Source organism: Boeremia exigua (genome assembly GCF_020726555.1).
Source record: "Boeremia exigua strain MPI-SDFR-AT-0100 chromosome Unknown C7974scaffold_2, whole genome shotgun sequence".
NCBI lineage: Eukaryota > Fungi > Ascomycota > Dothideomycetes > Pleosporales > Didymellaceae > Boeremia > Boeremia exigua.
Window position 1 is genome coordinate 810,775 of NW_025763519.1, and position 19,594 is coordinate 830,368.

Genomic DNA, 19,594 nt, shown 5'->3' on the forward strand with positions numbered 1-19,594 from the left:
GTACTCTAGTCTACTAGTCAACCCCGCAATTACCAGCACCGGCTACCGTTGTGTATGGACCGCGTTGCGATGGTACCTGAAAATCTGACAGGGGCCCTGCTGCTGTCTCCGGATTCGAATCCGCTAGAGCTGCAGCTACAGCGCGTAATTTCGTAGACATGCTCGATCTTCGAGCTTTTTGTGGTTCCCCGCAACCTGCTACGGTACCACGGCTTGAGCATGGGAGCTTAAATAGCAAGCATGTAGTCGAGTACAAGAGATACCAAGCATCAGACTAAGCAATTCATCTTGACTACCAAGATGAGGTTTGTCAACGTCACGGTTGCGGCAGCCGCTCTTGCCGGATTCGCAATTGGTATGTGTATTGCCGTGAACACACAAACAGGACCCTGACATTGCCAAACAAGCCCAAAGCCTCACGCCTTCCGGAACGGAGCGAGTCATTCCGACTCTTTCACCTCAGATCAATGCTCTGCCGAGTTTGACGCCAACCATCTACGATGACAGCGCGCCAGACTCTCAAGCATGCCCAGGCTACAAAGCGTCTAACGTGGCCGAGAACGACCATGGCTTCACTGCTGACTTGACCATCGCTGGAGCTAATTGTCAGGCTTTCGGAAACGACATTGCGGACCTGACTCTCGAAGTTTCGTACCAGGCAAAGGAACGTCTTAATGTTCGAATCTATCCCAGGAACATCGCAGCCGAGAACAAGACACAATATATTCTCTCACCGGACTTAGTTGATCAGCCAGAGTGGGATGGCAAGACAAGTTCCAACAGCAGTGATCTCGCCTTCGAATGGAGAAACGATCCTAGCTTTCAGTTTAGGATCTCACGCTCGTGCTCCGGGGAAGAGATCTTCTCAACCTACGGCCATGTCATCGTTTATGAGGACCAATTCATTGAACTCGTCACTAACATGATCGACGTAAGTAGCCAGTGTTCTTGTTGATGAAACAACAGTTAACAATCACAACAGGATTACAATGTCTATGGTCTCGCAGAGAACGTACATGACTTCCGCCTAGGCACGAACCACACGCAGACCTTCTATGCAGTTGATGCCGGTAATTCCGTCGACCGTAACGTTTACGGTGTGATTCCCTTCTATCAAGAGACGCGCTACGGGCAAAATGGCCCCGAAACCACCGCGCACGGCATGTATGCTCGCAATGGTATGTTACATAAGTATGTTTTAACTGCACGAAAACTAAGGTTCTCTAGCCCATGGCCAGGAATGGCTGTTGCGCACAAACACGATCACCTATCGCACCTTGGGTGGGAGTTTCGATCTCTACTTTCTCAGTGGTCAGAAAGAAGATGGATCGTCAAGTGCTTTGACCACTATCTCCCAATTCCAAACTGGCTGTATTGGTACGCCAGCGATGCAGGTTAGTGGAATCTCTGTAAAAGTCTCGAAGCATTGCTGATTGTGTCAAGATGTATTGGACGTTCGGCTACCATCAAGCCCGTTGGGGCTACGAGAATATCTCTGTTGTACAAGGTGTCGTCGATGGTTACCGTGAAGCTCAAGTTCCCCTTGAGTGCTTGTGGAATGATCTCGACATTTACGACTTGTACCGCGACTTCACCAACAATGAGGTCACCTATCCGCTGCCTGAGTTCACCAACTTCATTGAAACTCTTCATGCCAACGGTCAATACTACGTGCCCATCATCGACAGCAATATCTATGTTTCCAACCCCGACAATGCTAGCGATGAATATGGACCCTTTGAAAGAGGCTCATCACTGCAGACGTATATTCGAGACCCCACGACTGGTGACTACTACTATGGAAACAATTGGCCTGGATTCTCGGTCTGGGCTGATTGGCTTCTCCCTACATCTCAGGCTTGGTGGACAAATGAGATCGTCCAGTGGCACAAAGGCACTCCCTTCGATGGAATCTGGATTGATCTAAGTGAAGCTGCATCTTTCTGCGCAGGGTCCTGTGGAAATGGTCGACTGACTGACAACCCTGTACACCCGCCTTTCCTTCTGCCTGGCGACCCACTCACTTTCGACTTCAATTATCCAGAAGGCTTCAACATCTCCAACGCCACCGAGGCTGCTTCTGCAGCAGCTGCATCGGCATCACAGTCGTCAGCACTTTCGGCGTCTCCAATCCTCCCTGTTGCGACTACTACAACTCAGGGCCGTACCGAGCCTACACCTGGAGTACGCAATCTCAACTATCCACCATACGTGATCAACAATGTCCAATCCGGACATGCACTCGGCAAGAGCTCTATCGCACCCAATGCGACACACAACGATCAGTACAATACAACTGAGTACGAGATGCACAATCTGTTCGGACTGCAGATCTCCAATGCAACTTATTACTCGCTCCTGGAGTTGTTCCCCGGCAGGAGACCATTCACAGTCGGAAGAAGCGTCTTCGCTGGCAGTGGCAAGACAACTAGCCACTGGGGAGGTGACAACACAAGCACTTGGGGCAGCATGTTCCTCTCAATCTCGCAAGCCTTCACCATGATGATGTCGGGTATTCCCATGTTCGGCGCCGACACGTGTGGATTCGCACGCAACACCGACTTCCAGCTCTGCTCCCGCTGGATGGAGCTCAGTGCCTTCTTCCCATTCTACCGCAATCACAACGTCAAGGCCACCATTGGTCAGGAAGCCTACCGCTGGTCTTCGGTCGCTGAGTCTGCTCGCCGCGCTATGGCAGTCCGCTACAGTCTTTTGGGATACATGTACACCCTGTTCTACCACGCTCACACCAAGGGCGAGACGGTTATGCGCGCACTTGCCTGGGAGTTCCCCAACGATGAGTCCCTGCGGGAAACGTACAACCAGTTCGTGCTCGGCCCATCGATTCTCGTCACCCCGGTGCTGGTGCCGAATGTCGAGACTGTTCAGGGTGTGTTCCCGGGTATTGGCGACGGCGAACGGTGGTACGACTGGTACACACTTGCCGAAGTCGATGCTCAGCCCGGAGAGAATGTCACGCTGCAAGCACCGCTTGAGCACATAAATGTGCACGTCAGGGGCGGGGCCGTTCTTGTGCTGCAGGAGCCCAAATTGACCACTGCGGAAACAAGGAAGACGCCTTACAGCCTGTTGGTTGCTCTCGACAGCAAGGGCGCAGCAAGTGGTGATCTATATCTCGATGATGGCGAGAGTCTGCACCCGAACTCGACTCGACTAGTTCAGGTCAGTAGTTCCACTCCCTTGAATACGTGGCATGACTGACACAACGCGTAGTTCTCATACAGTGACAATTGTCTCTCTTTTACATCTGAGGGTGACTTCCACACTGCCCCGGCGCTAAGCGGTATCACCATTACTGGCCTTCATGAGCAGCCAGCGCATGCATCGCTCAAAACGGGCGGCAACGACTGCGATTACTCTGCGCTTACCACGTCGTTCAATGGAGGTGTACTCAAGATCTCTGGTCTCGACCAGTACACGGGCGACGGCGCTTTCGAGCATGATCTGGAGCTGAACTTCCGCTAAGCACAGACTGCTCAGGATAACAATTCAGTGTAATGCATACGAATTGTACACATAATGAGGACGTCTATGTCTGCCACCTTCCTTGTTCCTGTTACGTGATATGTACCTCTATTTGAACAATAGCCACACGCTTCATCGCACCGTGTCAATTCCCACAGTCTGTGTTTCAACCCAGCACAACAACAGTGTACCGCCTCCCCTTCGCCGCATCAAACCCCATCCAGCTATCCAGCTCAACAAACTCATCCAGGCTACGTTTGCGCGGACGCAACGGACACGCTACAGCGGTGCTCGAGCTTTTGCTTCTACACAAGAACATCAACAGTGGCCGATTGGGAAGCGATCCGACGCGACGCACCATCCCCAATCCCACAGTTGGGCTGTGTGACAAAGCTTGAATGGCAGCATCTAATACCGCACGTTTCCGAGGCAGACCTGTTTGCAGTGACAAACAAGCTCCCACGGCTGAAAGAATGTAGTGTGGGTTTTTGTGATGATTTTAGTCCAGGACGTAACGCATGAAGCATCGAGAAAGTAGTCACCTGCTCTGTTCTTTGTTTAAGTCGAGAGACGGCATCTGACTTGCGTAGGACTTGTGGACGCCATTGTTGCATCGAGCTTTCACAACCTGGCTACTCTTGCGCTCAGAGCAGTCCACGATGAATGTCAAGACGAGGCGCGGGAACCGACGAACCTGACATCAAATGCATCAGGCGACGACGCAAGTTCAATCAGAATGATGCGACACTTAGCTACTCTACCAACTTACGATCTTGCATCTCACAGGCTCGCACGTCATCAGTACTCACTTCTTTCGCGATTTCCCAGCTTTCCCTGCACTTGTGGACTTTCAGTTGGACTTTGCATCTTCAAAGTCAGACGCAGAATGGTTTTTCTTATCCGACGAAGACTTATTGACTAGGATCAGAGACCTAGACGAGGAGGGATCAGTGCACTACTACTACTCCGACGACGACGAAAATTTCGAGCTCTACGATTCAGACGACGAAGACGGGCCTCTAATCGAAACTGCTGGTGGATGTAACAAATTCCGCACCATGCCGAACCAGGACAACATGCCGAACCTTTTGATCGAGGCCGCCCATATGGCCCAGTCGTCGACTCAGCTGCGCAAGTTCATCCTGAGACACAGATCTTCCTCACGGCAGACACCAATTACTTGGACTCCGAGCGAACTCATGCCGTACGGTCGACACATGGAGCCATGGTATCTTCGAGCAGGCGTAGAGATCCCTACTAGCTATTGACGTTCTCCGGATGGTTGATCAACGGTTGAACACCTCGTCAACGGATGTTGGGACGACAGGGAAGCTCATTACTTCGTAGAGCAGGGAAAGCATGGTCAAATCAAGAAATTCAGAAAACAAAGTACACTCATATCTTGACGGTGGGATCACAGGTATACTGTGAGCAAGATGAGAAGGTTGCGTGAGCACCATGATGGTCGCGCCAAGAGTGAAGATGCTTGGCTATCATCTGCATCCCGCCTCCCACTCTCAAACCGAACAGCTCGTGAGAAATGTAACAATCAAACAGTCGCATCAGAATACAAGATGTCAAGTGTATATTACATTGAATCTTGCTCTATAGAGCAAATTGGAAGAGGGTATCGAACGCAGAAATTCTTTCCTTTGGGTTCCCGTAGCAACCTTCATGTTAAGTCGTTGATCTTGAGTGTGCATAGAGCTGTGCTATATGTGATACTTCAGCGCTTGCAGACCTACAAGAAGAAAGCACCGACAGCACCCAGGACAATGGCAAGGATGCCCTGCTGGCCCACACTGACAGCAGATCCGGCGCCGTCGAATTGCGTGGCTGCCGCATTTGCGGAACCTGAGGCGACAGAAGCAAATGTTGTTGTAGCCCTTGAAGTAGTGACGGTCTGAGCAGGAGCAGTGGTGGGCTCTGCGACGCCAGATGGGCAGTGCCAGTGGTCGCCGTGAGGCTCGCAGGTAGCAGCAGTGGCGGAATGCTCATGATCGTGGTCGTGATCATCTTCATCATGACTGTGAGATACTGACGTAGAAGCAGATGCAGACGCAGCAGGAACGGATGTGATGCTTCCCGACGCAACTGTGGTGGCAGCGATAGCTGAAGGAGCGAATGTGGGCTCAGCTACGCCTGATGGGCAGTGCCTGAGAGGTCAGTGTTTTGAATTCATTTGACTGTCTGCGACAAATCTTACCAGTGGTCACCGTGGGGCTCGCACACGCCGCTGGCAGTGGCAGAGACAGTGTCGACACTCGCAGCAGCAGGGGCTGTTGTAGGCTCGGCAACACCAGCTGGGCAGTGCCTGATATGATTTCAGTCCAGTTCGATATTGGCCCAAGAAAATCTCACCAATGGTCGTCGTGAGGCTCACATCCTACACCTGTTGCAGTGTAGGTATCCTGGGCAGAGGCAGCCGCAACAAGTGCAAGGATGACGGCGGAAACCCTCATCTTGACGCTTTATTATACGTGTTTCGTAAGGACAGTGGCAGTTCAAGGATCTGTAAGGAGGGATTGTACTGGAAACTCGTTTTGGGTGGTCTGAAAACAAGGCGTTGTCGATGGTTTTTATGTTTATATATGTCTGCACACGCGAGAGTACTAGGCTGGACCCGTAGCCAAGTCTGCGGATGCCTTGGCGAAGGACATTGGGGTACTCATATTGCTACAAAGATCCAGAAAAACTTGCCGTTTAGCGAGTTTAGGGTAAACGGTTCAATGTCGTTGGCTAGGATGGCAGCCTGACGATCGCTGGGCGCAAACTCCTGCTCTTGGCATGTCGTTGGTAGAAGAAATTGGCAAGGGAACCTAAAGATCTTACAGAAGGGCTATATGTTGAGGAGAATGCAAGCGAGTGGCCCTTCTGCTTGTCGACTAAAGTGGAGACGTGATAACCAGCTGGGATTATTGATGAGTGAGACTATCACAAACGGTGTGACTCTTTCTGCAGAATTAATGGGACATCGGCATTGATTCTTGAACCAAGCGTGAAACTAATGCAGGTACAAACGCCCGTGGTTCCTACAAAGTAGGCAAATCACGTTCGACCATGCGAACAGGACGTATGAAGGGAACCGAACGTCCGAGAAATGACCGATTGACTATCCAGATACGCTGCAACATCACGTTTATGTGTGAGACAAGTATAGTCGCGCATAGGGATACTTACAAGTGATATCTTATGTCCAAATAATGCATGAACCTACGCGTATCAATTAGTCAATAATCAACGCTGAGAAACTTCATTACAGGTTGGTCAAGACGGGGAGAAGCAGGGAAAAGGTCAAGATGAGATTTCTACTTGGTGCCACCCTGAATCCAGTCCTCGATTACCATGGCAATTTTCATGTTATTTTTTTCAATATGCATGAAATGACCATTACCAGTTATGTTACGTTCAGCAAGCTTGATCCAATCAGGGCTACCACCAGCCTGCTCTAAGAAGTCGATTACACAGTGATCATAGGTGGCATGCACACTGGCTTCTCCGGTCAAGCACAGATATGGAACGCTTGCGATCTTTGGTAGCTTCCGCGCAGGTTCGGCTTGCAAATGGCAGTTGCGACGAGCAAGCGTGTCGTTTCCTACGATAATCTGTTGAAGCTCGGAAGGGTCTGCCACCGGAGGTTCGTAGTCTAGTGGAGTGTTGGTCAGACCCCAGGGGCGAGTTGCGCTGCCGGAATCAATGGTGAGGCCGTAGTTCCAGAATGGTTGGGTCGAGTGTTCTAGGTTGATGTTGCCTGCGACGTTTTCTGGGCAATCATTTGAAAGCAAGATGGGATATAGAGCTCCGAGCGAATGGGAGAATAGATAGGAAGGTCCAATAAGCGAAAGCAATTCGCAACCAGCAGCACGCATTGACAATTCAGCCAAAGTGAAGTTGCTCGTGAAAGGAATGATGCCTTTGCGGAAAGTGTCAAAGAAGGGATCCCCGATTTGCCCCGAGCCTGGCCATTGGGTGTGCAGCTTTGCTTGAGGATAAGTCGCAAGTAATTCTGGGGCCGTAAACCCGCTTTGAACACCTTCCTGGGTTGTTGTGTTCCAAAGCACATAATCCCGGGTATTCATCTGACTGCTACGCCCTACAGACGTGTGGTCGAGGAGATATACTTGATACCCTTGCTCAAGGAAGAAGCCTGCAAGCCCCTGACGACCGTCTGGGGTGTTCAGCCATGTCGTCCCGGACACAGCGCCGCCATGGAAGAACACCAGAGGCCTTGGTTGTGTGACTCCGACCGAGGGAGTAAGTTTTTCGACATAAAGTTGGTCGACCGTAAGGTTACCGGTTCCGGTGTTGAGCAAACGTCCACCAACGTAGAAAACATCTCGTTGATGATGTGTTTGCTGGGACTTGCACTTGGAGCTGATCGCTGCTACGCCAGCGCAGGACTGTGTGGTATTGTCGCTACCAACCGCAAAGCTACCGAGCGTTAAGATGGCTACGCCAATGGAAGACAACATCATGTTGTGGTGAGTCGTGAACAGACTTCGGGACGGTCGTGAGGTTTTGTAAATGATCGACATTTAATTTCGGGTGTCGGAGTCTGCCCAAAACAGAAGTACCTAGGTACTGCACCCAAGCACGTCCGACCAGCCACTTGACACTTTTGTACGATCGAAATCATCACGGTCGTTTTCAACAAGCGGTAGGAGTACTACTAAATGACTGTTTGATCGTGTATATTTCACTAAGGAAGAGTCCCAATGAGAGTATTCATCGTTCTTGCCCGATGCAGCATTTTGCTGCTCGGATGTGCCTCGTGCAGTAGACATGATCAACATTGCGACCATTCCAGCATTAGTAGGTTGTATTTGAGTGATGGGGGCACTGACTAGTCGAGTCTTGCTAGATTCTTGATTTTTTCGTACATGCGGTATGGAACGCTGTTTCTTGGTAGGCGAAGTTGAAGCCGCGGAGTGACATCAACGCTGGTGGGCTCATCCGCACGTCACGACTATTTCGTGCGGCTGCTTATATACTACCTCGACTACATTCACCACCACATCAATCCCTTGAATACTGTCGCAATTTAGAAACTCCCCTTTCAAATTCATATCAGCGTCTCCAAACCAACACATAACATCTACCAACTTCTAAGCTCAGTCATGCAGAACGAGAAGGGTCAGGGCGTATCGCACGCTAAAGAGTCACAACTGCCCCAGAAAGTGCAAGAGAAGGTGCGTGATGGCTGCTCCTGCTGTAACACCACATGATTGACATGCTACCGCAGGTGCCCTCCAGTATTGAACACCAAGTTCCGGACTCGGCACACGACACCAACAGCAACAAGGACACGGGCAAGGTATCGCATGCTACTGGAGACTCCAAAGTGCCGAAGGTGTTGCAGGAAGGCCTGCCAGCGAAGATAGAGAAGGTGGTGCCGAATGCCATTCACGACACTCGCGGAGCGGACATCTAAACGACATCCACGTTAACTATTGATCAATTACAAGTAATACCAGGCCACTCTTTGTGTCGTTGACTCCCCGCCTACCTCCATCTTCTCTTTTTGTGATGCTCGTGCTTCCTTACCTACCCAATGTCACCTAACGAATGTGCTAATACTTTAGGATCAGGAGTCAGAAGCCCGGATTTGAGAAACGGAATGTTCTGACGCCACATATCTATCAATGTGCGCAAAGAAACATGTTTCCGTAACTTGTGAAGGTGAGTCCCACCCGTGCCTTCAGATCCAGGCCCTCATCGATCATCTGCATTGCGATTATTTTCTGTACGACGTACCAGACCATATGAGCGTCGGCTCTCCTCTTGCTAAAGCTCGCGATACCGATCGCTGCGTTTCGGCTCCAATTCTGCACAGCCTGCTGAAAAATGAAGTCCAACATGGCGCAAGGCAGCCTTTGCTATTGGTGGGCAGCTGGGCAGCTGAGCTGCACCTCGAAGTTTGCGTCTGACAGGCGGCACTTGGCGTGATTTTCGTTGCCCTTTCCTCATTCACATTGTGTTCTGGCTGATAGAATGACTACCGCCCACCTGCAGTGATCTTGAGCTGAATAAGTTGATCGGTGAGCTAACGACACTGCTGGTATCTGCAATGATTTATAGGTACGATCCCGTTTGAGCTCACATCCGCAGCTTACGGGGTCCAAATTTCAGTCTAGATGGGGCGGAACAGTGCGGTAAATCTTCATGCGGCACCTTCGTTTTAGCTAATGTTTTGTAGGGGCATTCGTGCCGCAATCAACGCCGCTCACTGGCACCCATCGATTCATCGTCAAAGCTGATGCTATACGGAAAGATTTTGAATTGCGAGCAAAAGATCCGAACTATGAACCGTCGATTGGAGACATCCAATATATTCTGGATGCTACAACTCTTGAGCCCGATTGGACCGTTCCTCCCGCTGACGATGATGGCGATGCGAGTTGCGGTTTCTACAACACAATGGATTCGACCCTTTACGATGCGCTTGAATTATTGCAGAAGAGATCACCGTCTGGTAAGATGCCCAATATAACCGTTGGCCAAAAACCGCTGGCCGTCGAAGCTGCAGAGCACATGCTGGAAGAGAGTCTGAGGCTTCTGTTGGACCACCGTGTAGTGGGTAATGTCAAGTTCATCCCTGCTATAGTCATGCAGGATTTGGAACATTCCGTGGAGATGAAGCCGTTCATGCGTCAAAGATATCAGAAAGTGCATAGACAGATAGGGTACCTGTTGGATACCTTCCTGTTGTGCACGGAGCCATCGCAGCATTACTTCTCTGCTGTGACAGTTGTCAAAGATCAACTTGCACCTTCTTTCACGCATGGCTGGATCGATGAACTTATTTGGCAAAAACTGGTTTTGAAAGATATGTTGGTATTAGACTCCGCCACTTGGATTCATGTGCCGTCTACAAATGTGAGTCCTGAAATTGAAACTGCCCAGAAATACGACTGATGAAAGCAGATCATCATGATCCGAGTATGTTACTACACCTGGGAGTTAGATTCTCACTCATATTTACAGGTTTTAATGCAAAAGTTGGAGAAATATCCTGGAATTCAATTTGGCTGGAGTCTGGATGAGTACGGGCTCATCAACTCGGCTGCTGCTCCTGGTGATCCTCTGCTCACATACAAGGAGCACAGTTACTCTCCAGATCCGTTATACAGCCTACCTTCGAGTTCGACCATTGTGGTGGTTAGTTTATCGAGCCTCATGTAATGCGCTGCTGACGTCCTCAGTTCCCATGTCTGCGGCTGACTAGTTACGGAGGACACAAACATGTTCGTGCCAAGTATGAGGAACTGCGAAGGAACCTATCAACTCGAGCTTCTGGGCCAGATTCAGCTGACTGTGATGTACACGTGGAGCGCACTCTAGATGAGGCATACTATCCAGGGCTCGAGCGAAAGAATCTTCAGACCCGAAACAAAGACCAAAGTATCTGCCACAAAAGCATACCCGAATCTGAAGAGCCGGATGATGATTCACCTTTGCTGATTGTACCGCAACTATGGCTATGGAGAAAGAAATCGTTGCTTCTCACTGCCTACAGCTTTACACAAGATCTTGGGGATGTGAAATTTGTGCAAATGAAAAGCACAACGGCCGACCGGCCAATCTACATATATGAAGTAACGGATGAAAGGCTTACTCTCAATCCATTGCTTCAGATGGGACTCCTAATGGCCACGTGCATCGAGTACTTCGGTCAAGAACAGTTGCTACAAGGGAGCGACGTCAAATCCCCGCCCACGCTCGTTCTCTACGAAAGACGTGTAGTGTCTGTACTCTCTGGGGTTCAGGACTACATGCAAGCGTCGACACGCAACAGCATCAACTACGATGAGGAAAAGAAATTTCACCACACCATTGCGGACGTCCGCAGTGAACTTGCGATGATTCGGCATTTTCTCACAGAGCAACAACAGATCTTAGGCAGCCTATTGCTCGAACACGACCCATCACGAGCAGACAAGAAACAGAAGCCGCATGTTCCTAGAGACCCAAATCTAACAAGCGAAGATTCACTTTGGAAAACGGTCGAAAAGGCAGAAAGCAAGCTCGCTCTCTATCAAGACACAGTACAAAAGATTGATGGAGATGCAGAGCGGATAGGAGCAAGTATCCAAGACATGCTGAACTTGAAGCGTACGTATGCCAGTGTCCAAGACTCACACGCGAGTGTGCTCCTCAGCACCGCTGCTCTTGGCTTCGCCATCGTCACTATCATTTTCACGCCCTTGGCGTTTCTCACTGCATTATTCGCCCTTGATATCCAGGGATTCGACAAGCTTCGCAATCCTACTCTATCAGCCGCTACGGAAAGTGCAGTCACTATGGATAATCAGACTCTCGTCGTCAACGTCAACGTAACCTCGGATGACTCGGTCTACAATAGTGCCAAGATGGGCGGCATTTTTGGTAAGCACAGAAGCCTGCAGCTGATTATGCCATTTGAGATAGGCGCAAGCTAATGTTCTACAGTCGGTACAGAGATCTTGACGATAGTGCTGACTTTGCTTCTGGTATGGGGTTCATTGAAATATGTCGGTATCAATATCGGCGACATGCGCACTGCACACAAGGAGAGCAAAACACCAAAGGAAGAAAACAAAAACACAAGTGTCAGTGTTTTTGCTCGTGTCACGGCACCAGTAGCGATAGATTCAGTGCAGAAGCGGAGCCCAGTTGGTAAAGTAGAAAATGTGTAGATCACTGGGGAGTGCGTAACTCAGGGGTTAGCAAAATACGGCAAATTGATTTTGAATTTTAGCACACGTCTGCACCATCAGTGCTTAGCAACGTGTACGACTCCAAAATTACCGTTCCACGGTTTGTGAAGGCAGCTCAAAAACCTGCTCCACGCCATCAAGCTCCATCGCTTCTGCCCTATGAGGCACCTTCTCCCTCGCAACCGACCCGCCGCCCAGCTCACACATCGCAGGCCTCTCCCCTATAGGTCCGCCATCTAGCTCCGCATCCATATGCACCATCGCATATGACTTCTCCCCAACTGTTGGTGCGAAATACGAATACTCGGCCTTCTCGTCAACGGGTCGCGCCATGGGCTCTACAGGCAACTGGGTCTTCGCTCGGTGCCGACGGCGCTGGCAGAGATACCACACTAGGCAGCCTAGAAGCAGGACTGCGGCGATTGCACCACCGATGGCGCCACCGAGTAGTGCCGTGGAGGGTTTCTTCGAACCTTTGTTAGACGTTTCGATTAGCGTGTCGTCGTTCTTCGGTGGAATGGCTACGATATCGGGCTTGGGCATCGGCGCGCTGAAGACAGCTTGGCTGAGGTTGAACTCGTCTCTTTCCCAGTCCGAACTGATGTAAACCTCCTGTAAGAACGTGCGGCCCAGCGTGATCTGACTGTCGTTTGCAGCTCGCCTCAAAGGGAAGTAGTTCGTCGGTGATGCAAATATGGGGTAGGAGACCTGGTGGTCGAATGCGGGGAGGGGTATCTCAATCTGAATCGTTTGGCCTCCCGACACCGATAGCCCAAGTGTGAAGCTCAGGATGGATTTATGATCTTGTAGTAGGCGACGTGTGACATCGCTCTGTAGATAACGGTCCGTCTCTTCATTGTACGTCAGGTTGAACAGTGCGGCGATGCGGTCGCAGGTAACGGACGGAAGCCACAGCTCGGGTACGTTAGAATCTACGACCGCTATGAAACCTTCCTCGAGTAGAACGGTTGTTGTTCCGTTACTATATTGACTTGAAATACCTTGGACTCCAACCAGCAGATCCTGAGAGGATGATAGTGAAAGAGTATTGTCGGATCTCCTGGACCGATCATATCCACCAAGAATTAGGCTTCCAGCAACACCTGTCTGTCTGTATGGAGCCCCAACTTGGTAGCCGAAGGATAGGCTAGGTATGTGACCTTCTTCTTTGAGACGACTGAGAAATGAGTGAGGTCGGTCGGTGTCGGTGAAGTTCATCGAAAACAACGACAATCCCAATCGACCTTGCCAGTAGTCAGCACTAGAATAGGTGCCTAGGGACTGTTTCTCAAGATTGGGTACATCAACTGCGTTACTTGTTGATGGACCAACGGTATCGTAGCCGAAGTAAGCGTTTCCAGCGAGACCATACTTGTGACCCATGTTCACCTTGTAGATGCCGATCTCATCCCAAGTCGACGAAGCGTTTCTCTGGAACCCAACACCAGGTTTTGATTCGAAAACCTCAACACCACGTGATGCGCCGCAATTTGAAATATTGAACCCGCTTGGCAGGCAGTCTTCATCGATTGGCAGGTAAATCGTTTGTCCGTCGAATGATGGCAAGACGTGAAACTGCTGTGGCGGTGTCCCGGCGTGTACGAAAAACCTTGAGATGGACTTCAGTACTTGGGGTTTACTCGGAATGTCTTTACCTCTGACAAAAGCCATTCATGCTCGAACTATCGCATGATGTACCCTGGCAAAGAATGTCTAGATTGTGTTAAGCACTTACGTTGACCATGACCCATCATTCCCCAGCCAGCGCCCTGAATTCTGAACCGCGAGAGGGACTGGAGGTTTCGTTGCCTTACTCATGATGTGGAAAGATGTGTGGGCTGAAAAGTCCGCAGGTGACGCTACTTTCAACAGCGTGAGTAAGATCACACAAACAGGCGAGTATAGACTCAAACAAGCAGATCACTCAGACTTAGATATGCAACACTGTAGCCCCGTCGTTGTCGGTGACCTTCGATGGATGGCCAGATCCCTATTCGGATTCACAAGAACCCGTTTGAGACGACCATCTTTCAGCTGATCGAATCGATCAGTGTATGCATCAGGTGAAGTGAAGCGACTTCGCCTGATATGTATCATCAAGGTTAGCGTCATGTCCATATCAGGTACTTCGGTACTGACGCGGCAAGCTCCCAAAGTACAATCCAATCTGGAGCGCGCCAAGAGGATGGCTCCTAGACTGGCTGCTTACGCCCCGCAATGTTTTTCTGCAAGCAACTGGATTACCCAAGCCTTGAGGAGAGCTGAGGGCGTTGTTTGTTAAGCCTCGCTGCTGATGTGTACAGCTTTAGGAAGAAGGAAGATGCAGCTCTGAATCCGCATCAATAACAGCGAGGTTGCTGTTATACTCGACTTAGTAAACATACCTGCAGTAGCCTACTCAAAGAAATTTGGTTTGAGCGTTTTGGCCTGGGCAACCGAAGATACACGTATAAAGTGATCGCGGCTGCTCGTGGTTTCTCACAGATCAAACAAACTCTCCTCATTCTATCTATCATATCAAAATGTCGCCTTCAACCAGCCCTGTCAAACTCCCGATCTACTCCACGCTCTTACTGGCTTTCGTGCTCCTTTCACCGTTCGGTGCTGTAGCTCAATCAGATGGTACTACGCCCACTGAAGTCTCTGCTGGAGCATCTGCTCCGCCTTTAACTCTGTCCTCCAGTCTGTCGTCTGCTCTGTCATCTGATTCATCTAGCGATGAACCTAGCCCGGTTCCTCTCAACCCGATCGCCCCGGAAGTGAGTGATACAGATGTGAAAGCTGATTCTCCCTCACCATATATTTCATCAACATCAGTCCCAGGTACGACCTCTCCTCAAGCATCAGGAAGTGCCGTGCCGCCTGCACCAGTCACGGTCACATCCGTGGGAGTTCCCAAACCGACAGCAGCGCCAGTTCCATCAGGAGAATCTCCTGCACCGGAGAAGGGCACCGCACTACCGGTGACCTCTGACTCGAAGACATCTGCTGCTGGATCACCGAAAGCACCGGTGCCAGGTGCGCCCTCACAAGCCACAGGACCTTCCGGATCTCCACCTGGACCTTCTGGGTCTGCACCTGCGCCCTCTGGGTCTGCACCTGCGCCTTCTGGGTCTGCACCCGCTCCTTCAGGATCCGCGCCAGCACCAGGGCCCAGTGGAAACGCACCGTACGTGGAGTCCCATCATCTCAAAGTCAATCGCTAACTATGTTCTTTCACAGGCCGCCGCCGGCAGGATCAAGCGTACCTGCAGCTCCAGGACAGTCCAAGCCAGCACCTCCCCCAGGCGGCAGTGCTGCAAGCGGAACTGCGTCTGGGGGTGCCGCTGCTAGTGGCATGAGCACTCCAGGCGGAGCAGTCCCGACCGACATGAGTACTCCAGGCGGAGCGGTCGCTACCGGTATGAGCACTGCAGGTGGAGCAGTCGCTACCGATATGAGCACTCCAGGCGGAGCAGTTGCAAGTGGCATGAGCACTTCAGTCGGAGCAGCTGGTACCGGTACGGATGCCCCAGGCTCGGGCGGCGCGACCTCAGGCGGCGTTGCGACTTCAGCGGGCGACAGTGTTGCGCCGTCGGCGACGTCGGGCGGGGCTGCGGAATTCACTGGAGCCGCCGATCGCCATGCAATTGAACAAGGTCACGGCATCTTCCTGGGCCTTGTTGGCCTTGCGGCTGCGTTCTTCTGATGGTCGGAGGGATCTGGGTCTTGCGGCGTTACCATCGTTCGCTTGGAGCGGTGAGGTGTAGACTCAGAGATGATCGTTTTAGGCTCTGATTGGATGGAATCTGTAATTTTTGTTTGCTAGTTTGCTTAATCAGAGTAATTTCTCGCTTGATCTACTCGGCCGTCTGTTCTTCCTGATACACTTGGTGACTTGAAGCCTGCCGCTTTTACGTGAGCTGTGCGCGTCTTGGATGTACATGGGTGGTACTGAGCACCAAAGTTCAGCTGCGGCTGATGTAGTACATCGAGAGACTCTGTTGGTAGCTGGATATGTTTAGAGGTAGTTAACACTAAGGCCCAGACGATGGAGTGGGGTCTCTTCCTCTTTGTTCACGCTTGGCGAAGGCTTGGCTCAATATCCGCTCCTGGCCCAGTCCGGCTACCACAAACCTGCGTCGTTTTAAGCACCCCAAGTTTGGCGGTACTTGTCAAGCCTCGACGCTGGGTGCGCTTGTTGACTCCGCCTCCTGCTACGGAGGTCTTTGGTAGTCTCCGTACCACAGCTGGCTCGGTACGCGCTTGCGGGCCGTTTGCGGACCCAATTAGATGCCGAGAACGACAGAGTCCATTCAATTAAACCTCAGGTGATCTCGATATCAAAATCGCCGAGGATATTCAATCGGCGTTTACATTGTGTTCCACTCGAGGAAAGGCGTGATCGGGATGCTGTCTAGAGCTGCGCTATTGAAGCCATAGTAGAGATCATCAACAGGCACTGAGACATCTCCATACATCTGGTGCTGACCATGAGCTAGCCATTGCCCGTTGTAGTCATAGTTGAGGGAATTAACGTCGGGTCCCGCAGCATCCAGCATGCTGCCGGCTACTGCTGTAGGTCGTGGCGGCGCCATGAGTGTCGGCGTATTCATTGTAGAATGTTCCGGCGTACCCACTTGCGTGATTTGCGCATTCTCCTGCTCCCGTACGAAGCTCTGAATGATCCCGTCAAGATCGAGCCCTTGCAAGCTGGGGCCGCGTCCCGTTGCTGCGCTCGAGACTGCCTCCGGAGATTGGCGCTGGCTACCGCTGCTGCGGTCTTTATGAATCTGACAATCATCGATACTGTGCATTTGTACGCCGAGTCTCTTCATGAGATTTTGAACAAGGGCATTAGCGCGTCGCACAGCTGGATTGGTCTCTTGGTTCTCGCGGAACACTGCGAGACAGGCAGCAAGACTGCTGTGAGCGTCTGATCCCGGACCGCGCTTCGCTGCAATGCGAACGTGAATAGTGGCAGCAACATATGTAGCATACGATATGAGATACGGGGCTCTTCGTACGCTGAAAGCTTTGTCGAAGACTCTGAGAAGGTGCACGATATCGTTTGCTGCTGTGGCGCAACATTTCAACGAGTTTACCGAAATACTGCGAGAAGTACTGTAAAGGTGTCCGTCCGCCACGAAAGGATGGTGCAGAAGGATTACAAGCACATGATACATGGCGCTATCGCAATCAGCAAAACGATAAAATTGCTCACTTGCGTCACTTACAGTAGACTCAACACGTTTGGTGGCGGTGTTGTCGGTAGTTGCCCTAGGTCAGCCAAATGAGCCGGCAGATCTCGATACCAAGCTTGCAGTGTAGCATGAATACTTTCTAATTTGGTGGATAGCTCGGCTGAGCTCTTGTCTGAACTGCGTTCCGTGTAGATGGTACTGAGGATATCGCTCAAGACAAGCGACAACTTACACAGATGTTTGAAGGTTGAGATACTATACGCTGGCGACCCAGAATATGTTACGTCCGATTGGGTCAGATAGGCTTGAGGCGTCCAGTGTTCAAGCTCCTCGTAGGTGTCCAAGAACTTGATGGGTACCAACGTGTCAGCCTCTTTAAGAGTGACTGGTCGGCCTTGATACAGACTCTGAATCTTATCCACCACTGTGTCCGATGTCAGTGCTTCATTATACTTTGCAATAGGCCCAGCTTACCAAATGCGGCCCAGAAAACACGTCTTCGGATTTCCAGGTCTTCATCTGAGAACTTGCGATGAGTAGTCAGCCCCGCCTTATCAACATGAATACCCAAGTCAACAATCATACGAAAGGCCAGGCCAGCGTACAGCCACGCCGCGCTACGCTCATCTCCTAAGGCGAACAACGAGTTGCACATGATCAGCAACGCTTGGATGGTAGTGATATCGCTCTTGTCTAAGGCGCCACCTAAAAGCCCCCTGACACGTTCGCGGAACTTCCAGCCAGCAGTCCGCACATCGTCTGCGTCACGCCGCAGCTCGCGCCGCGGACTAAATTTCGACGCACTGAAGAAGATGGCATTCAGCAGCAGCTTGGAGAAGTTGGGACCTTTGCATGCCATGTCGCGCATGAACGCCGGGCGATACGTGATGAGAAACGAGTGGTGCTGGCGATTCCAGTGCAGTGACAACAGATGCTGGCCGAGCTCTGGTTCTACGCCATCGAAGTCGAGTTTCCCGAGACGCAAATTGACGTCTTCTAGTTGACGCTGGCAGGCGGCTTCGGCTATCAGTCCTTTCTCGACCCATTCTTCGGGCATCCTGGTGTTGGCTTCCGGAGTTGAGCGGTCTTGATAGTTTTCCTCGAACAAGGTACTCGTGCGGCCATGATAGCTGGGCACACCGTTTGAAGAAACAACAATGCGGGACACACTATTCGCCCGGCTTGCGGAGTCCACATTTGAGCGAGTGTGAAGGTCGTCAGACACAGATTTTGCTCTGGGCTCAGGGGCTGTGGCAGCATGTTCAGTTGTGATTTCTCTCCTGGCCACCTTGCTTGGGCGAGCAGTCCGCGCACGAACAGCATCATCGATAGGTTCATAGTTGCAGGTCATGCCATGGGTTTTGCAGTTTGCACATGTTGGGCGTTCAGTGCTACATTTGATCTGTTGCAGTCAGTCAGTGACTCTCGTTCGCACACAGTCAGCAACGCGCCTTTCGTCGGCGACAGAATGTGCACGCCTCAGGTGCACGTTTCCGCACACGCCCCACAGCTGGAGTATCTCCAGCCGTGGTGGCATCAGTGTTGCCGTCCATGTAAAATCAATTCGAAGCCGTCGCAGGGAGATGAAGGATCGGGGACGCAGTCGATGTGTTGCCGCGGGAAGGAGGAGGTTTTAGTCGAATCCCGGGTCTCCCGTAAGACGGCCGAAAATAGAAAAGCCCGTGCACTCGTTCCCGCGGGAGCGCACACTCGCAACTCTAACCTCGTCTCCAAGTCTTCAATGAGACACTGCACTACTCGACCCGCCCAACGCGACAATCGCAATCAGCGAGACGAATTTGGACTCCGAGTCGCAAAACATGTCGGAACGACGTCTCGGCTCAGACTCCCGTGATACTCGAGCGGCTCGGCTGCGCCTGCCGTAGGACGCGGCGACAGCAAACCGTGGTGACGGTAACCATTTCACGAAGTCACCCAAGCCGTGCATCTTCAGGCCCAAGAAACAAGTCACGTAAAACATCACAATTATTGCGCGCACTCCCGCGGCCCAAGACTGCCTGTTCTCTCGCAACTTGCTTCGGCTTAGGGCCTTGCAACAGTGATCTCGACAGAGCGTATGCTAGATCATCAATCCATGAAGTTGACCATAGTGATACAACTCCAGAATCAAGAAACACTTCTGGCGCACGCTCCCGCGGCTCATGGCTGTCTGTAACCCGCGTCTTGAATCGGCTCAGCTCAGGCGGTTCCGCAAGACCGAGTGTTCAC

General features: G+C 51.3%; 8 protein-coding genes across 8 annotated transcripts; 4 read left to right on the forward strand and 4 right to left on the reverse strand.

Annotated features, from left to right (window-relative positions):
- The first annotated feature begins 15 nt into the window (after window positions 1–15).
- On the forward strand, window positions 16–3,546 carry C7974DRAFT_97879 (glycosyl hydrolases family 31-domain-containing protein). Its single transcript, XM_046147643.1, has 6 exons — window positions 16–355; window positions 408–931; window positions 983–1,178; window positions 1,228–1,394; window positions 1,444–3,183; window positions 3,235–3,546. The coding sequence occupies exons 1-6, from the start codon at window positions 301–303 to the stop codon at window positions 3,484–3,486; spliced, it is 2,934 nt and encodes a 977-aa protein (XP_046001233.1). The 5' UTR covers window positions 16–300; the 3' UTR covers window positions 3,487–3,546.
- A 1,540-nt stretch (window positions 3,547–5,086) lies between these two features.
- C7974DRAFT_97882 (uncharacterized protein) lies at window positions 5,087–6,086 on the reverse strand. Its single transcript, XM_046147644.1, has 3 exons — window positions 5,848–6,086; window positions 5,693–5,800; window positions 5,087–5,642 (listed from the first exon to the last, which is right to left on the reverse strand). The coding sequence occupies exons 1-3, from the start codon at window positions 5,946–5,948 to the stop codon at window positions 5,228–5,230; spliced, it is 624 nt and encodes a 207-aa protein (XP_046001234.1). The 5' UTR covers window positions 5,949–6,086; the 3' UTR covers window positions 5,087–5,227.
- A 708-nt stretch (window positions 6,087–6,794) lies between these two features.
- C7974DRAFT_446682 (Alpha/Beta hydrolase protein) lies at window positions 6,795–7,961 on the reverse strand (the record flags this gene model as incomplete). Its single annotated transcript, XM_046145608.1, has 1 exon — window positions 6,795–7,961. One exon carries the CDS (start codon window positions 7,959–7,961, stop codon window positions 6,795–6,797), a length of 1,167 nt encoding a protein of 388 aa, XP_046001235.1.
- A 539-nt stretch (window positions 7,962–8,500) lies between these two features.
- Window positions 8,501–8,927, forward strand: C7974DRAFT_420554 (uncharacterized protein). The gene is made up of 2 exons (XM_046144265.1): window positions 8,501–8,675; window positions 8,729–8,927. Exons 1-2 carry the CDS (start codon window positions 8,604–8,606, stop codon window positions 8,915–8,917), a joined length of 261 nt encoding a protein of 86 aa, XP_046001236.1. The 5' UTR covers window positions 8,501–8,603; the 3' UTR covers window positions 8,918–8,927.
- An 896-nt stretch (window positions 8,928–9,823) lies between these two features.
- Window positions 9,824–12,235, forward strand: C7974DRAFT_97919 (uncharacterized protein). Its single transcript, XM_046147645.1, has 4 exons — window positions 9,824–10,362; window positions 10,411–10,644; window positions 10,689–11,871; window positions 11,935–12,235. Exons 1-4 carry the CDS (start codon window positions 9,904–9,906, stop codon window positions 12,159–12,161), a joined length of 2,103 nt encoding a protein of 700 aa, XP_046001237.1. The 5' UTR covers window positions 9,824–9,903; the 3' UTR covers window positions 12,162–12,235.
- C7974DRAFT_385105 (aspartic peptidase domain-containing protein) lies at window positions 12,236–14,204 on the reverse strand. Its single transcript, XM_046140919.1, has 2 exons — window positions 13,918–14,204; window positions 12,236–13,791 (listed from the first exon to the last, which is right to left on the reverse strand). The coding sequence occupies exons 1-2, from the start codon at window positions 13,998–14,000 to the stop codon at window positions 12,270–12,272; spliced, it is 1,605 nt and encodes a 534-aa protein (XP_046001238.1). The 5' UTR covers window positions 14,001–14,204; the 3' UTR covers window positions 12,236–12,269.
- A 500-nt stretch (window positions 14,205–14,704) lies between these two features.
- Window positions 14,705–15,870, forward strand: C7974DRAFT_372213 (uncharacterized protein; the record flags this gene model as incomplete). Its single annotated transcript, XM_046140056.1, has 2 exons — window positions 14,705–15,351; window positions 15,405–15,870. 2 exons carry the CDS (start codon window positions 14,705–14,707, stop codon window positions 15,868–15,870), a joined length of 1,113 nt encoding a protein of 370 aa, XP_046001239.1.
- A 639-nt stretch (window positions 15,871–16,509) lies between these two features.
- On the reverse strand, window positions 16,510–18,975 carry C7974DRAFT_97944 (fungal-specific transcription factor domain-containing protein). Its single transcript, XM_046147646.1, has 4 exons — window positions 18,817–18,975; window positions 17,840–18,767; window positions 17,399–17,789; window positions 16,510–17,351 (listed from the first exon to the last, which is right to left on the reverse strand). Exons 1-4 carry the CDS (start codon window positions 18,916–18,918, stop codon window positions 16,535–16,537), a joined length of 2,238 nt encoding a protein of 745 aa, XP_046001240.1. The 5' UTR covers window positions 18,919–18,975; the 3' UTR covers window positions 16,510–16,534.
- Between the last annotated feature and the right edge of the window lie 619 nt (window positions 18,976–19,594).

Excerpts from the sequence above, each read along its gene's own strand:
- C7974DRAFT_97879 (XM_046147643.1), top strand. The coding sequence starts at position 301 with ATGAGGTTTGTCAACGTCACGGTTGCGGCAGCCGCTCTTGCCGGATTC. Across the intron at positions 932-982 it reads TCGTCACTAACATGATCGAC|GATTACAATGTCTATGGTCT; the intron begins GTAAGTAGCCAG and ends CAATCACAACAG. Across the intron at positions 3,184-3,234 it reads ACTCGACTCGACTAGTTCAG|TTCTCATACAGTGACAATTG; the intron begins GTCAGTAGTTCC and ends CACAACGCGTAG.
- C7974DRAFT_97882 (XM_046147644.1), bottom strand. The coding sequence starts at position 5,948 with ATGAGGGTTTCCGCCGTCATCCTTGCACTTGTTGCGGCTGCCTCTGCC. Across the intron at positions 5,801-5,847 it reads GAGCCTCACGACGACCATTG|GCACTGCCCAGCTGGTGTTG; the intron begins GTGAGATTTTCT and ends AAATCATATCAG. Across the intron at positions 5,643-5,692 it reads GAGCCCCACGGTGACCACTG|GCACTGCCCATCAGGCGTAG; the intron begins GTAAGATTTGTC and ends CTGACCTCTCAG.
- C7974DRAFT_420554 (XM_046144265.1), top strand. The coding sequence starts at position 8,604 with ATGCAGAACGAGAAGGGTCAGGGCGTATCGCACGCTAAAGAGTCACAA. Across the intron at positions 8,676-8,728 it reads CCCAGAAAGTGCAAGAGAAG|GTGCCCTCCAGTATTGAACA; the intron begins GTGCGTGATGGC and ends ATGCTACCGCAG.
- C7974DRAFT_97919 (XM_046147645.1), top strand. The coding sequence starts at position 9,904 with ATGGATTCGACCCTTTACGATGCGCTTGAATTATTGCAGAAGAGATCA. Across the intron at positions 10,363-10,410 it reads TTCATGTGCCGTCTACAAAT|ATCATCATGATCCGAGTATG; the intron begins GTGAGTCCTGAA and ends TGATGAAAGCAG. Across the intron at positions 10,645-10,688 it reads CGAGTTCGACCATTGTGGTG|TTCCCATGTCTGCGGCTGAC; the intron begins GTTAGTTTATCG and ends TGACGTCCTCAG.
- C7974DRAFT_385105 (XM_046140919.1), bottom strand. The coding sequence starts at position 14,000 with ATGAGTAAGGCAACGAAACCTCCAGTCCCTCTCGCGGTTCAGAATTCA. Across the intron at positions 13,792-13,917 it reads AATGATGGGTCATGGTCAAC|GTTTTTCGTACACGCCGGGA; the intron begins GTAAGTGCTTAA and ends GTCCATCTCAAG.
- C7974DRAFT_97944 (XM_046147646.1), bottom strand. The coding sequence starts at position 18,918 with ATGGACGGCAACACTGATGCCACCACGGCTGGAGATACTCCAGCTGTG. Across the intron at positions 18,768-18,816 it reads CATTCTGTCGCCGACGAAAG|ATCAAATGTAGCACTGAACG; the intron begins GCGCGTTGCTGA and ends TGACTGCAACAG. Across the intron at positions 17,790-17,839 it reads TGTTTTCTGGGCCGCATTTG|TGGTGGATAAGATTCAGAGT; the intron begins GTAAGCTGGGCC and ends CATCGGACACAG.